The 16,463-nt window shown below is 61.0% G+C and overlaps 1 protein-coding gene across 1 annotated transcript in view; it reads right to left on the bottom strand.

The window, feature by feature from the left end:
• Positions 1-16,463, bottom strand: part of KCNT1 (potassium channel, sodium activated subfamily T, member 1) — a 98,596-nt gene that overhangs the window by 15,482 nt on the left and 66,651 nt on the right. The window contains exons 11-20 of the mRNA XM_011985063.1: positions 12,734-12,898; positions 12,296-12,432; positions 9,534-9,597; positions 9,270-9,378; positions 8,376-8,484; positions 7,985-8,134; positions 7,344-7,582; positions 5,590-5,824; positions 2,739-2,844; positions 339-511 (exon numbers count right to left, since the gene is read on the bottom strand). Of these exons, the coding sequence (XP_011840453.1) occupies positions 339-511; positions 2,739-2,844; positions 5,590-5,824; positions 7,344-7,582; positions 7,985-8,134; positions 8,376-8,484; positions 9,270-9,378; positions 9,534-9,597; positions 12,296-12,432; positions 12,734-12,898 (1,487 nt within the window). The remainder of the gene's footprint in view (positions 1-338; positions 512-2,738; positions 2,845-5,589; positions 5,825-7,343; positions 7,583-7,984; positions 8,135-8,375; positions 8,485-9,269; positions 9,379-9,533; positions 9,598-12,295; positions 12,433-12,733; positions 12,899-16,463) is intronic.

The raw sequence follows: 16,463 nt of genomic DNA, 5'->3' as shown, positions 1-16,463 counted from the left end.
AGAGGAGCTGGGAGCTAGAGGAGCTGGGAGTGGGGAGGAGCTGGGAGCCAGAGGAGCTGGGAGTGAGGAGGAGTTGGGAGTGGGGAAGAGCTGGGAGCCAGAGGAGCTAGGAGTCAGAGGAGCTGAGAGCAGGAGTGGGAGTGGGGAGGAGCTGGGAGCAGGAGGAGTTGGGAGCAGGGAGGAGAGCCCCCCTTTTTGGGAAAGCTGAGAGGACCAGGCCAGAGGCCCCATGTTCCCGTGCCCTCTTCAAAGGTGAAGGGTGGGCCCAGTCGGGGAGGCTGCTGGCTGCAGGTCTGAGGCCGGGGTGGGCGGGGTGGGCAGAGCCCCAGGAGCCTCACTTGTTGTCCAGCAGCAGCACAATGGGGTTTAACTCCTTGCGGGATCGGTAGTAGGCCCGCAGCGGCACGATGAAGTTGTACAGCCCGTTGCCGGCCGTCTCTGCCGAGACGATGATCAGCTTGTTCTTGAACCCGTAGGCCTTGGCATCTTCATAGCTGTTGTGCTTGCAGCCCTGGGGGCAGATGCTGGAATCAGGGCTGGCTCCTGCTGGCCACTGGAGCCCTCCCAGACCCCTCACCAAACAACCCCCCTGAACACCCAGCCGTCAGCCTCTCGGCCCACGGCCCTTTCATGGCCTACATGCACCTGGTGGGAGCTACAGGCACCACCAGATGCTACAGCTGTGCCCACAGGCGGCACAGAGCAGAGCCATGTCAGAGGTGGAAAGGGCGGTGTCCATGTGAACATGTGGTTTTGGCACGTGGCTGGAGATCTAGGCATGAGCACAGGTACGTGTCCTGTGTGTGCACACACTTTTTCTTGTTTTGTCCACCACAAGGCTCAGAGCAGGGACGCCAGCAGCCGTGAGCACGCCACATGCCCAGATCTTGGTTTCCAATCATCATTTTCCACTAAAAGGAATCAGGCTTCCTTGGAGAAGTGGTTCATTCCAGACTGGAGCAGGGGAAGGCCAAGATGTGGCTGGAACCTCTCCGGTTGGAAAGCACAGATGAGCTCAAAGGGTGAGGGGGTTGTGCCAGAAGCACCTAGAAGCCACTTGAAGGCCCCCACCCCACCCAGCGAACCCAGGGGGTCTGAGCATCAGAATCAATAGTGATCTGTCAAGGATGCTGCTGCTGCAATGACCAGCCACAGATTACAACCCACAGAACACACTGGGAGCCCGTGGTCCGTGAAGGACACACACGGGGAAGAGCAGGTCTCCTTTGTGGCTGAGCCCTAACACACAGCTGGAGAGATTCCGGAACTGGAAACCATCCACTGATGGCCAGCGTGGTGGCTCATGCCTGTAACCCCAGCACTTTGGGAGGCCAAGATCGGAGGATCACTTGAGTCCAGGAGTTCGAGACTAGCCTGGGCAACATAGGGAGACCCCATCGCTACAAAAATAAAAATAAAATTAGCCAGGTGTGGTGGGGCGTGCCTGTGGTCCCAGCCACTCAGGAGGCTGAGGTGGGAGGACCCCTTGAGCCTGGGAGGTGGAGGCTGTAGTGAGCTATGATCCCACCACTGCACTCCAGCCTGGATGACAGAGTGGGACCCTGTCTCAAAAAAAAAAACAAACAGGCCGGGCGCGGTGGCTCAAGCCTGTAATCCCAGCACTTTGGGAGGCCGAGACGGGCGGATCACGAGGTCAGGAGATCGAGACCATCCTGGCTAACACGGTGAAACCCCGTCTCTACTAAAAAATACAAAAAACTAGCCGGGCGAGGTGGCGGCGCCTGTAGTCCCAGCTACTTGGGAGGCTGAGGCAGGAGAATGGCGGGAACCCGGGAGGCGGAGTTTGCAGTGAACCGAGATCCGGCCACAGCACTCCAGCCTGGGCGACAGAGCGAGACTCAGTCTCAAAAAAAAAAAAAAAAAAAACCAAACAACAAATAAACAAAAAAGAACCCACTGATGGATGCTGAAGCCACTTGGTCCAGTGGTTTGCTTTCCTGATCTCAACACGTCCCCCACAGAGAAGCTCTAACTCCAGAAGGAAAACAGTGATTTTCACAGTGGGGAAACCTGCTGACCCCAGTTTGCCACCAGATCCAAGTTAACATCGCCAGTGACCTGACAATTGACCCCCGAGTTTCCAGGGAGGGCTGGCCCCACACGCAGGCAGAGTCCCACCACCAAGAAACATCGGCAGACCCACCTGCCACCAAGTCACTGGTCCCCGGCTCTGCAAAAATATTAAGGTCAAGAGACCCCAGGGAACATTCCAGATTAACGGAGAGTAATGAGAAAGGAGTGCTAAGACGCAGCCAGGACAGGCTCCCAGCGGGGAATACACTGTCACGCAGGATACTGAAGGCTGTCGGGGCCCTCGGCGCAATCTGAACCCGGACAGTGGATCAGACACTCATGCCGGGCCAGGGTCCCTGTCCTAATGAGCTGTGGTTACAAGATGGTTCTTCATCTTTGGGAAGGCATGTGGATGTATTAGGGGAAAGGGGTGTGGTGGCTCCAACCTGTTCTCAAAATGGTTCAGAAAACATGGGCTTCTAACATAGAAACTGGGAGAGGGAGAGCCCACACGGGACGGGAAGGGAACGTCTGCTGAATCTGGGTGAAGGGTCCGCGGCTCTCCCTTGTAGTATTCTTGCAGCTTTGCTAGAAGTTTGCAATGACATCGAAACGTAAAGTGATCAAAGAGAAACCAGGGCAGGTGTGCCTGGCCCGGTGCTGGCGTCTGGGGGCGCAGAGTGCGGCAGAGCCGCCAGCCTTACCTTGTCCAGCCGCAGGCAGCAGAAGGGGGCCTTCACAGGCAGGAGGTGGCACAGGGTTGGGGAGCTGCCGATGTAGGGCGAGTTGGGAGGGTAGCCCTTCACGTACCTGGGGCAGGAGACAGAAGCCCTCAGCACAGCTGCACACAGGTGGCTGAGTCTGCTCTGGCCCCTCCCCCGGGCTGGGGGACTCGAGGGCACCCACTCCCCCCACAGCCACGTTGCTCGGGGTCACGCACAGCTGGCCCAAGGTGGCCTGTTCTTCCCTCAACCACCTGTGCATCAGCAAACGTTCCTCCAGCTGAGCCTGTGATCACCACGTCGTGGGGCCTGCCCAGCCTTGGCACCCAGGACCCCGTGTGTCCTGCAGGGCAGTCAGGGCAGTGCCCAGGGCACCCACACAGGTGCCAAACCTTAAGGATTCGTGCCTGCCTGACGGGTCAGCAGCGGCTGCAAGGCCAGGGCTGGGGAGGTATGGACTTGGCCCTACCGGGGCCTTGGGGGACTGGAGGGGACTGGAGGAGACTGCCGGGTGGGTAGGGCCCTCACTGCTGCTGCCCTCACCCAGGTGTGGGAGGGGGTGGCTGTGGGGCTCGCCCCTCACCTAGTCAGCTCAGGAACCCGCATGGTCAGCCCTCAGCTACTCTGGGGTGGGACCAGGCAGGCTGTACCCTGGGCCCACCCTTCCCTGAGGGTCTGGGGTGAGACTCCACCCAACACACATGCACAGTGGAGACGTTCACACATGTGCACACATGGAGATGGACACATCCAGACACATGCACACAACACATGGCCACATACAGGCACACGGAAATGGACACACCAGGACGTACACACAACACATACACACAGAAATGAACACATGCTGATGTATGCACATGCGCACCATGTGCACGGACACAACATACACACCACACACACAACATGCACCACAGACACACACAACATGCACCACAGACACACACAACACACCCAGACACACACCACACACACGGACACACAACATACACAACACACACACCACACACACACATGCACCACACATGGACACACAGACACAACACACAGACACACGGACACACACACACACACCACAGACACAACATGCACCACAGACACACACAGACACAACACACAACATACACACACAACACACACACCACACACAGACACAACATGCACCACACATGGACAGACAACACACGGACACACACACACCACACACAGACACAACATGCACCACAGACACACATAGACACAACACACAACATACACACACCAAACACACAGCACACACAACACACACACAACATACACCACACACACCACACACAGACACAACATGCACCACACACGGACACACAGACACAACACACAACAGGCACAACACACACCACACACACAACCCACACACAACATACACAGACACACAACATACACAACACACCACACACACACACAACATGCACCACACACGGACACACAACACACAGACAACACACACACCACACACAACACACCACACACACACCACACACACAAATACGCAACTCATACCACCCACACAACAGACACAACACACACCACACGTGGACACACACAACACACCATACATCACACACACAGACACAACACACACCACACACACACGGACACACCACACACCGACAACACACATTGACACACCACACACATACACATATGGACACACACAACATACACCACACATACATGGACACACAGAACACACCCCCCCCCACACATCCACCCCCATGCCCTGCGTGGTCTTTCTCCCCCCACCACAGCTTAGATGAGGCTTTGCAGCCACAGGCCAAACCCACAGGGCTCTGCCCGCCTGCCACGCCTCCCTGACGTCCCCAGCACCCCAGGCTGGTGGGGCAGGCACTCTGGCCTTGGGCTCATATCCACACACTTTTCCAGCCTGGCTGTTGTCCCCAGTCAGCCACCACCCGTCCTCAGCAGCACCCAACACACACACGCGATGGTTCAGGGCTGTTTCCCCGCAGCTGGGAAATGACGGGCTGTCATTACAGTGCGTTGACCCAACCCCAGAGGCGAAGGCCACGGCAGAGTGAGGCAGCCCCGCTGAGGACGGGCCTTTGGGCCCTGCTGTTGGGGCACTTGTCTGTCCTGGCTGAGGCCAAGAGGCAGAAGCTGCTGAGAACAGAGTGGGGCCTCCTGTCTTACAATTTGTAGCCGGAGGACTTGGCTCCAAAGCTAGGCCAGGACGACAGCTCAGGATGGGCCGTGGTTTCCAGGCTGGGATGCTGCCTTGCCCAGGGGTCGCACAGGGACCCTGCTCAGAGGATACCCACCCTTGGTCAGGCGGGCTGTGCCCCTCTGTGCTCTGTGGTGCTCAGGGGGAGACCTAGGGTACTGGGTGGATGAGATGGCCTGTGGTCACTGCCCGGCTCCATCCTGATTCAGAGAGTGACCGGACCACTGTGGGGCTGGCTGGTGAGGTGGGTGGGAACGGGCCCCTCTCTGAGGATGGTGCTACCCGGTGCCTGACACACAGCCCCTGCCCCAGTGAGCGCTGCCTCACCCCAGTTAGCTCTGCACCCCCAGCCCCAACTGGGAAGGGTGTAGCCCAGCACACCCCCATCTCAGTGACACTCTAAGTGCTCCCTGGGGACAAGAGTGCTGTGGCTCTGATGTCTGTGTCACGTCCCCTGAAGGTCCCATTTGTCAAACAAGGACTTCCACGAAGCTGTCCGGAAGCTGCAGTTCAGAGCACGGGGGACCACCGAGGCGGCTCCGACGCTCCCCTCCCCCGCACTCCCGGCGGCTCCTCCCCCCCCCCGGGAGCCATCTCCAAGGCAGCACTCACTCTACCACCGAGAGCCCCTCGTCGTCCGACGGCGTCACCTCGTCCTCTGATTGGTCGCTCAGCAGGTCGCAGGGCAGCAGGGCCGAGCTGTCGGCCAGCTCCAGGACGGGCGCGATGCTGGGCCGCCGGCTGCCCGAGCCGTTCTCTGTGGGCAGTGCCAGCTTGTTGCCCCCGCCCCCCCCACTGCTTTGCGTGGGCCGGTGCTCCGTGCCCTGCAGGTCCATGGCCACCGTCCCTGGAAGAGAGCCCTGTGCTTGGCTGCAGCCCGACTCCCACCCTCCAGGGGCGGCGAGTTCCCAGAGCTCAGGCAAACACAGTCATCTCTGGAGACCCTGTCACGGGCTGGCTCCTGCGCTCCAGCTGGTGAGCGTCAATCTATCCCTCAGTTTCCTCCTCCATACAATGGGAACAGCGGCCTCTGGGGTGGTGATGTTGAGCGAAGACCCAGGGGACCTCAGTGCCCCATCGATACCACCCAGGCCAGCTGCTGTGGCCTCAGTACCAGCTGCCTGAGGAGGGGGTTGGCTGATCCTAGGGTCGGGGTCCCAGCCTTGGGGGCCCGGGCAGCTGGTCAGGCTGCCTGGCGGACAGGGCCAGGTGGGGAGCAGCCGGGTCACTCGGTGCCTGCGGGAGCAGACTCTGTCACTCCTGCACCACCCCCAGGCTGCCAGGTGGGGGTTGTGGACCTCCAGGTATGGCCCAGGGCCTCTGTGGGTGCAGTGAGGGTTGCCCGAGTCACCCTGGTTTCCTGGAAGCCACCTGGGGGCAGAGTGCCCACCGTGCAGGTAAAGGTGGAGGTGTGGCTAGGCAGCAGCAGCCTGCCTCCCCAGTGCCCTGTGGCCAGGCCCGGCCCCCCGAGTGAGCTGCCGTAGACGGGGGCCAGCAACCTGCGGGGTCTGGCAGGTGGCAGGCTCTGCATCAGCACGTCTCCAAACCCCAGGGCCCTCTGGGTCTTGGAGACTGTACCCCACTGCACTGAACCACCTGGTGCCCCAGCAGCCACCGTGTAACAACCCCCAGGGTGGGCGTGCAGGGGTGCCCCATAGGGTCAGCCTCTGCCTGGGCCACTGTACGGAGGCAACAATGCCCTGGCCCGGCCGTGGGTCTGTGGCCTGAGTGGCTTCCTGGCCTGGCCCTGCTCCCTAACTGTCCCCTAGGAAGGCCTGGCTGGGGGGCGGCAACAGCATTATAGGTGCTGCCTTCGGGGCCACGGGCCTGCACCTGCTCAGAGGCGGCACGCGGCACCCCGGGAGGATCCCTGAGGGCGCGATGAGAGGCCAAAGCCCTCGGCCACCACGACCTCATCCCGCCAACTCCTGACCCCATTGGACGTCAGGGTCCCCGACTGTTTGAGGGCCACATGTGAAGCAGACCCTCTGAGCTGATGGGACCACCAGGAGCCTCCAGTTGAGCTGCCAACCGGTCCTGTGGGCCACTCCACTTGGACACAGTGAGCAATGCCCACAAAGGTGGCCACAGGAAGGTGGGGACACCCCTGTTTGACAGATTCAAAAACAGGCCCAGAGAGACACCACTTATCCAAAGTTGGAGGCACAGGCCAAGAGGAGCTGGGTCTGGAGGCCACACTGGCCTGGTCTCCCGCCCTGTCCCGCTTGGTCTCCCGCCCTGCCTGGTCACCTGCCCCGTCCCACCGGGTCTCCCGCACCTGTCCCACCTGGTCACCTGCCCTGTCCCGCCTGGTCTCTCACCAGAGGAGCAGCCCCAGGGAGTCCCGCGCGCCTGCCCCGGCTCACCCATGGAGGCGATGATGCTGTGCACAGGCAGGCGGGCTGGACCCTCGTGCAGCCCCTGCCCCGAGAAGGCCCTCTTCTTCCGCTTCTCCTCCTGCTTGAAGATGAAGGCTGAGTTCTCCTCCTTGGTGATGTTGATGTAGAAGCAGGTGTCCGAGGCAGCCAGGATGTGCCGGGGCCCCGGGTTTAGCAGGATGCTCTTGTTGTCCTCTCGCTTCAGCCCGATGAGGCACACGCCGTACCTGGGCGGGGGCACCAGCACTTCAGGCCCCGCTGCTCGCCCACCCCGTCCTGCCCCGCCTGCCCTTCCTGCGAATCACCAGAGTCCCCACTGGAGCTCCGCGTCTTCCTCCCGGGGACCATCTGGGGTCAGGGACCTTGGCCGAGCCCTCCCGTCCCAGAGGTGTTGGGGACCAGAGAGCTGGTGTCAGCCCATGAGCCTCAGGGAGGAGCCGCGCAGCAGGTTTTTACGTGGACCTGGAGCCCAGTCCTGCGGCTGCCCTCGCCAGGCAGGATGCCCTGATGTCCTGCCCCCGAGCCCTGTGCAGCCCCGCCCCAGGGCCACTCCTGTGCCTGACCGGGTGGGCGCGGAGGGCACGGAGCAGCCCCGGAGTGCCAGCCCTATGGCCGCGGCCCGGCCTTACTTCTTGTGGGCGTGGAAGGCCGCGTAGGTGAAGCTCTTGCCCTCGTACTCGCGGAAGAACTTGCTGTCACCCATGCGGATGTGGTACACCTCATTGCCTGAGCAGCGTCCGTACATGCGCTGCCACTGCTCCGGGGACTCCTGTCCCTCCCTGTGGGCCAGAGCGGGGCCAGGGGAGCGTCACCCTCAGCTGTGGCTGCCCCTCCTGCCCGGCCGGGTCTGCAGGTGGCCCCTCCGCTTCCCCTGGCATGGACCCCCTCCCTGTGCAGGACTTTTGCCCACCACACGCCCCTCCTCCGGGAAGCCCGTCCCCGCCCCCACGCAGGCCCTGCCTTGTCTCCCTGTGCCGGCCGGGCCACGGAGGTCGGTCCCGCGGGGCACGGGGCACTCACTGGCCGCGGGACGTGTGCACCAGCAGGGTGATGAGGGTGGAGGTGGCCGGGCAGATGCAGTTCAGCGCCAGCATGGCATACTTGCACTCCTCCTCACATACCACGTGGTCTGCGGGCAGTGGGGTAGGCTGGTCCACCTGCTGCCCTGCCGGCTCTCTCCTTCCCCACAGCACCTGCTCGCTTCCTGAAGGTGCTGTGCAGACGCACCCTCGCCTGGTGTCCCCCTGGACCCCCTGCTGTCCAGCTCCAGCATCACCACCCCCAGAGTCTCTGGACCCCAACCCCCTCCTTGGTCTGAGCCTCCATGGACCTTCCATCGTTCCTATGCTTCTCTCCCAGCTCAGTGAGGAGCTCCAGGGCTGGGCAGTCCCTGGCCCCTGTGCTCTGGGCACTCCATGTGGGCCCTGACCCCGTCCCCCGTGCACCTGGCATGGGGCCTGGCCCCTGTCCCCTGGGCACCCAGCATGGTCCCTGCCCACAGAGGTGCTCATCAGATGGTGCTCCTGCCCCCACCTGACCTCTGACCCTGCCTTCACTGACCCCAGGTCCCCAGCGTAAGACTGTTCATCTGAAGAGGTCGGAACCCCTAGGTCCCTTCTCAGATGCGGTGAGGATGGGGGTCCGCCGTCCCCTCCAGCACCTCCTGGTGTCCTTGTGTGTGGAGCTCCAGGGCCGGCCCCTCCCGCTCCCCCTGTACAGTTCACCCACGCGCGCACATGCGCCCTGCCCCAGAGGCGCCATCACCCGCGCGCACTTGTGCCCTGCCCCACACGCGCCGGCACCCGTGCGCACACACACACCTACCCCAGATGCACTGTCACCCGCTCGCGCACACGCACAACTGTCCCAGACGCACCGTCACCCGTGTGCGCACCCGCCCTGCCCCAGACGCACCGGCAAACTTGACGTGAAACTTGTTTTCAGGTTTGAGGATCTGGACGTAGAGGGGGCAGTTGGGGGCGAAGTCCTTCACGGCCCAGGCACGCAGGATGGTCTGGTGGTCCTGGCGGGGTGAGTGGTTGGTCAGTGCAGACGGGCTGGCCTCTGTGGGTTGCTGGGCGGCACCAGCAGCCTGGGGCAGGTCTCCTCCCTCGCGGACCCCCGCTCCCCAGCCCCACGGTGTCCTTCCCGCCTGGGCAGGGCCTCAGCCTCACTCACCGCGGCCGTGCGGTCCACCTCGTTCCTGCTGCTGAGAATGAAGCAGGCCTCCCCATTGTCCATCCTGCAATGCACCAGGGCCTGAGTGCGGGTGGAGCAGGGGAGGTGGGCAGTGCAGCTGGGGGGGTGCGAAGGTGAGGTGAGGAGGACCTCCCCTGGGAAGAGGTTGGGAGGACCGTTGGATGGAAGGCGGGGAGGATGGAAGGCGGGGAGGATGGAAGGCGGGGAGGATGGAAGGTAGGAGGAGACCCCTGCTCTCTGCTGGTCAGACATCACTGTGTCCCCTCAGTGGGCATCCCTGTACTGCCCCCCCAACCCACATCACAGTGCCCCTGACAGGCATCCTTGTTTGCCCTCCACCAGCAGGCATCCCTGTGCCGCCCCCCCAGGCATCCTGGGCCTCTCCAGACTCCCTGACCCCTCCCTGGCAGGCTCTGAGCCGGGTCAGGACTCCTGGACGCCCTAGGGAGACCTCAAGCTCTAACATGCAAGAAGGCGGCACAGGAGCCATGCCTGTCCCCCGAGCGTGTGCAGGCTGCCAGCGGGTGGGGGCCAAGGGGGTCAGACGCCGCAGACGGTGTGTCCTGGAGACACCAGCTGACAGCTTCTTCTGGCCACGGCCCTGAGTGGGAGCCCACGGTGCTTCCTAGGGCAGTGCCTACCCTTCCTCCCCCAGGCCCTGTTCTCTGAAGCAACCTCCCGGCTTATCCCTGAGGCTGACCAGGTAGGAGGGGCATCAGGAGGTCGTGCGAGGGGCTCTGCTGCCTGGATTTGTCCATACTCCCAGGTGGCAGGGGCTAGGGGTCCGGGGTTGGCAGGAGCAGGCCCAGTGGAGACCCCACCTCAGGGTGTGCCAGTGACATGGGCACCAGGGGAGCTAACCTGACCTGGGCACTGGCTTCTGGGGTACCCATCTGGCATGTTGCCATTAGACATTCACCCAGGGCTGGGCTGGGGTGCAGGAGTGGGGGGAACTTGGGGGCAGAGACCCTGTCCGCTCCCTGGCCTGGCTAGTCTATGGTCTGGGAACCTGGGTGGTCACTTCCAGCGCCTCCTGGGTCTCCCGAAAGCCCAGCTGTGGAAACTGCAGAAACTGATGAGATGCTGTCTGAGCAACTGTTGCCTCTGCCCCAGGGCAGGGAACCTCACCACATCACTGGCACCACTGCCTGCTCTGCAGGGGCCCCGGGCCCTGTACCCACAGCCCTGGGCTCATCCCTGCCTGGCTGGGCATGGCCTACACCCCTGCCCTCTCCCCACTCCCTGGGCCCAAGCAGGTGCATTGCCTGTGTGTGCTGGGGACAGGACCACAAAAGAGGTGGCATTCCATAGACCATGGGCCCCAGCTTGGGGCTCTGGATGTGGCGGGGGAGGGGGAGCGATGGGGAGAGACCCTGGGCGTACCACCCACACTATGCCACTAAGGACACCTTCAGGCTCCTGGAATGAAAACGTCACCAGGAGGGGTTTCCGGGAGTGTCCCAGAAAGTGCACCAACACATTGTGGAAAGTTCCAGGTAACAATACACTCGTTACCCTGTCACTCTGTCAATTTGTCTTTAAAAGGAAGTTCCACCTGCAGCCCCCATTCTCCTGCCTTGACTCACAGCAGCCGACTCTCCCGCCCCTGGTCTATTTTGAGCCTCCCTAGACCTTGACAAAGATTTCCCTAGACTTGGAGCAGGGAAAGGTGGAGCTCGCAAAAGCTGCCCCTCACCCTGCAAAAGGGAGACAGACACTCAGCTGGGGTGGGCTTGCCCGGGATGCTCCAGAGTGGGTAGTACAGGGACAAGGGCCTGGCTGCAGGGTCCTGCTCATCTGGGCTTGGGACCTAAGCTGGGAAAGCTGCAGCAGGCCCCAGACGGTCTACCCCAGATGGTCCACCCCAGACAGTCCACCCTGGATGATCTACCCCAGACAATTTACCCCAGATGGTCTTCTCCACACAATCCACCTCAGAGGGTCCACCCCAATGATCTACCCCAGAGGGTCAACCCCAGATGTTCCACCCTAAATGGTCCACACCAGACGACCCACCCTGGATGGTCCATCCCAGATGGTTCACTCTGAATGGTCCACCCTAGACAGTCTACCCTAGATGGTCCATCCTGGATAGTCCACTCTGAACAGTCCACCCCAGATGATCCACCCTGGATGGTCCACCTGGACAGTCCACCCCAGACGATCCACCCCGGATGATCCACCTTGGATGGTCCAACCTAAATGGTCCATCCCAGAACGTCCACCCTGAATGGTCCAGCCCAGACGACCCACCCTAGATGGTCCATCCCAGAAGATCCACCCCAGATGGTCTACACTGGAGGGTTCATCCTAGATGGTCCATCCCAGATGTCCATCCTGGATGGTTCACTTCAAATGGTCCACCCTGAGGATAGTCTACAATGCTCTAATGGCTCTCATTGGCCATGAGAGCAATGGTCAATGACTCAGCCCTGAGCAGCTGAGCTGTCTCAGGAAGATGTTGAGATGGTCCACTTTGGACATTCCACCCTGAATGGTCCACCCGAGACGGTCCACTCTGGATGGTTCACCCCAGACGGTCCACCTCCAGCTGGACCAACTCATATTGGGCCAAGAGCTCCTGGCACCCACCCTCGGGACCCCCTGCTCCGATCAGCTCGCTGGGCAGGCCGACTCAGGACCCTTGGCCATGAGAGTGGTGGCCAATGCCCTAGCCCTGAGCAGCCGACCTGTCTCAGGAAGGTGCCCCCATGCCGCCCCCTCTGCCCACCAGCACTCACTTGGCTCGCATGAGGTCCTGGTCTTTGAGCGCAGAGCCCTGGAGGTAGATGACCCGCTGGGACCACAGAGGGATCTGCAGGACTCTGCGTACCTGGACATCCATCTCCGTGGGGCACAGGATGACCACGTAATAGTCCTGCCGGCCAGGCAGAGGGTCAGACCCTCTGAGCCAGCCCCTGCCAAACCCGGGCGGCCCTGCCTTCAGGACTGTGTTTGTGCCACCACCTCTGAGCCCTGGGGCTCACTGTGATCTTGCATCTGGCGGGAGGGAAAAGAGGCCGCCGCAGGGCCCCCCACCTGAGTGTGGACTGCCATCCTCACTGAAGGGGTAAACTGAGGCTGAGGACTGAGAGACTTGCCAAGCAGTCCTGGGGAGAGGATGGCATCTCTGGGGGCCAGGAGGGAGGCGTCTGCTGGGCCGTGGTCAGGGGCCTCACCTGGAGCCGGGGGTGGGCGTAGAACTCGTTCAGGAAGTCCATGAGGAGGTCGATCTTGAGGGAGCTGACGCACAGGACCACGTGCTTCTCCGTCTGTGCGCGGTGGCGGCTGTAGTTGCCCCCCGACTTCTGCCGCTCCATCCAGAGGTAGACGAGCTCCTCGAACTGCAGGTGAGAACCAGGTGAGCACCAACGACCAGGCCCGGGGAGTGAGGGCTCCCGGCGAAGCACCTGGGGCCCGACACACAACTGTCTGCTGGGGGCCTGGGGCAGGGCCGGCCAGGGGGTGATGCCTGCATTAGGGGGGCCTTTCCCACATGGAAGCTGTAGATGCTGATAGCCTCAGATGACACGGAGCAGGACGTAGGCCCAGCTGGCAGGATGTGTGGGGACCAAGGGAGGAGGGGTGGCTGGAGACTGTGGAGTAAACTGAGGGTGGGGAGGCTTAGCCCCTGGAATTGGGGAATCACTCTCTTGATGGTAAGAGCGGCCATATCAGGCCTCAGACCCCGGCCCTCCAGGCACTCACGGGCCTCACAGTCAGGAGCCCATGTCCGGGGGGGGGTTCGAGGCTGCGGGTCTGAGGACGCCACCTGCCCCGGCTCATGCTCCCCAGATGCAAGGTCTGGGTGTTGAGACTCAAAGAGACAGATCCAAAACAGAGTTCACTGGGACCTCTCAGCACCGGCCCCACTTGCCTGTAGGCGAAAGTCTTTGGCTTTTCTTTTTTTTTTTTTTTTGAGACTGAGTCTCGCTCTGTCACCCAGGCTGGAGTGCAGTGGGATGATCACAGCTCACTGCAGCCTCGACCTCCTGGACTCAAGCCATCCTCCTGCCTCAGCCTCCTGAGTAGCTGGGATTACAGGTGTGTCACCACCATGCCCAGCTAGTTTTATTTTTATTTTTTGTAGAGATGGGGTCTCACTACATTGTCCAGGCTGGTCTCGAACTCCTAGGCTCAAGCGATCCTTCTGCCTTGGCGTCCTGAAGTGCTGGGATTACAGGCTGAGTCACGGTGCCCGGCTTCATTGAACACAAATGAACAATGGCAGCAGCTCCCATGGACTGTGGGCCTGCACAGGGGATGTGCTATCATCTGGTCTAAACGAGACCATCTTGTTGCACTTATCCAGCGCCTGCTTTGTTCCAGTGACGAGGCTTCACTGCCTTGCCACACAAAACAGGTTCCACAGCTGGGAGGTGCTCAAGACTCCAGGGCGACTGGAACCAAGGCTTCCCTGCGGATGGTGCTGGCGGGGGCTCTGCTGTCAGACACCCCAGGGCTCGCGGCACCCCCAAGCCTCAGCTTCCTCACCTGCAAGATGGCGGCATGGCACCTGCCTCCAGGGCTGCCGTGAGGATGAAGGAGCTAATGACGGCAGCTCCATAGTGACCCTAAAAATCCTGTCTGCCCAGAATCTCGCCATGTGATCTGATTTGGAAATAGGTCTCGGCAGATGTAACGATTTAAGATAAGGTCACCCTGGGTTAGAGTGGGCCCTAAATCCAGTGAGAGGTACAGAGAAGAGGCCAAGTGTAGATGGGGCAGAGGCTGAGGTTTCTCCAACCACAGAGCCCAGGGATTGCGGCACCACCAGAAGCTGGAGAGAGGCGTGGGACAATCTCCCGCAAAGTGACCTGACAGGGCCAGTCCTGCCAACCCCTCAACTTCTGATTCTGGCCTCCAGGGCTGGCAGAGGATACATGTCTGCTGTTTAGGTCACCTGACTGCCTTGCTGATCAAACAGCCTGGAGGGATGCTTCCAGGAGACCCCAGCCGGCGTTGCTATGTTCCAGAAGTTAAACTCGTAAGCGAGTGCCTTGGGGCCATCACTCTGCTTCAAGGGCTTTTACTGGTGAATTCAGCTCAGTGGAGACCAAGAGCAAGGGCACCGCAGCCCGCCCTTACCATCGCCAGGGAGAGGCTCAGTCTTTCCAGAGTCATTTGGAGGAGGCAGGGAGCGGCTCAGACAGTGGGGCCAGTGGCATCACTGTCTCAATCACCTCCAGCCCTGCCAGGGACAGCACAGGCCCACCCTGGGTCAGGTCTGAGCACCAGGCCTGGCAGGGCTGATGGGACGGAGGGTGCGCCAGCCCCCAGGCCCTGCCCCCGCCTTCCTCCCTGCCTTGCTCAGGGCTTGTCCCACTCAGGGTCTGCTCTGCCTGCCCCACACGGGAGAAAGGAGACAAGGCAGGCAGGCAGCAGCTGATCCGAAGGACCCTACTGCAGACACGGAGCCCAAGCTACAGGGACGCCTCAGCGTGCAGGCTGCTGGGGTGTCGGTCACTTGTCACCACGGCCACACCCATCAATGCAATCAGTTCGTGTGACGACGGCACATTTGTTCTGTGAATTTCCCTGAAGAGCAGGGCAGGTGTGATGCCTGCAGGGCTCTGTGCACCTGGAGTCACCTTGTCTTGTTTTCTTTTTTCTCTGAGATGGCATTGAGATGGCATCTCACTCTGTTACCCAGGTTGGAGTACAGTGGTGTGATCTTGGCTCACTGTAACCTCTGCCTCCTGGGCTTAAGTGATCCTCCCACCTCAGCCTCCCGAGGAGCTGGGACTACAGGTGTGTGCCATCACACCTGGCTATTTTTTCCTATTTTTTGGTAGAGACAGGGTTTTGCCATGTTTCCCAGGCTGGTCTTGAACTCCTGATCTCAAGCGATCTACCCACCTCGGCCTTCCAAAGTGCTGGGATTACAGGCAGGAGCCATTGTGCCTAGCCCTTTTCTTTTTCTTTCTTTTTTTTTTTTGAAACAGGGTCCCACTCTCTGTTGCACAGGCTAGAGTGCGATGGCAAGATCACAGCTCACTGCAGCCTCGACCTCAGGGCTCAGGCGATTCTCCCGCCTCAGCCTCCCAAGTAGCTGGGACTACAGGTGCACGCTACCACACCTAGCTAATTTTCATATTTTTTGGTGGAGATGGGAGTCTCCCTATGTTGCCCAGGCTGGTCTCAAATTCCTGGGCTCAAGCGATCCTCCCGCCTTGGCCTTTCAAAGTATTGGGGTTACAGGCGTTAACCCTGCCTGCACCTGGCCTTCTCTTACTTCTTAATGGAGATAAGGGGAGGTGGGGGCTCCCCTGATGCTTCAGGAGCAGAATGGGAAGGTGGCCCCAGCCCGGAAGCTGTGGACGCAGCAGAGGGACACGGAACAGGCCTGCCACACATCCCGATTCGGCCCCTACCCGTGGGTGCCATGGTCTCGTGAGAAGCACAGGAGACAGCACTTCGCTCCTGCTTTATTTGAAAGCGACCCTGGGGTTGGCTGAGGCTGGGGCTGCTCTTCACTCTGGGGTGTTTGGGGTGGGGAGAGGAGCCGGATGGAGCATGAAGGTGGAACTGCATGTGGCTGGGGCAAAGGGGGATGCACTGGCCCTGCTGACCCATCCTCTGACCTCAGCTGGCCCAGGGGCCTCTCGGACATGTCTCTGGAAGGGCTTCTGGGGAATTCAGAGACTGGATTGGCCAAGGCCTCTGTAGAGCATCCGGGTGCAGCAGCCTCAGCAGGTGCAGCGGCCGGGGAGGACCAGGGACAGAGGCTGGGGGCCCGTAGCAGGGTGAAGGGTAGCCCTGAAAGCAGGTCCCCCTGCACCTCAGGATGGGACCCCATTTGCAAAAGGGTCTTTGCAGAAGTAACTAAGGTAAAGAATTTGAGGTGAGATTTATGGATTGGGGTGGGAAGGCCGAGGAGGGAAGGCAAAGAATTTGAGGTGAGATTTA

The sequence above is a fragment of the Mandrillus leucophaeus genome, unplaced genomic scaffold (assembly GCF_000951045.1).
Source record: "Mandrillus leucophaeus isolate KB7577 unplaced genomic scaffold, Mleu.le_1.0 Scaffold28, whole genome shotgun sequence".
Lineage (NCBI taxonomy): Eukaryota > Metazoa > Chordata > Mammalia > Primates > Cercopithecidae > Mandrillus > Mandrillus leucophaeus.
The sequence above is the reverse complement of the archived record's forward strand: the minus strand, read 5'-3'. Positions and strand labels throughout refer to the sequence as shown.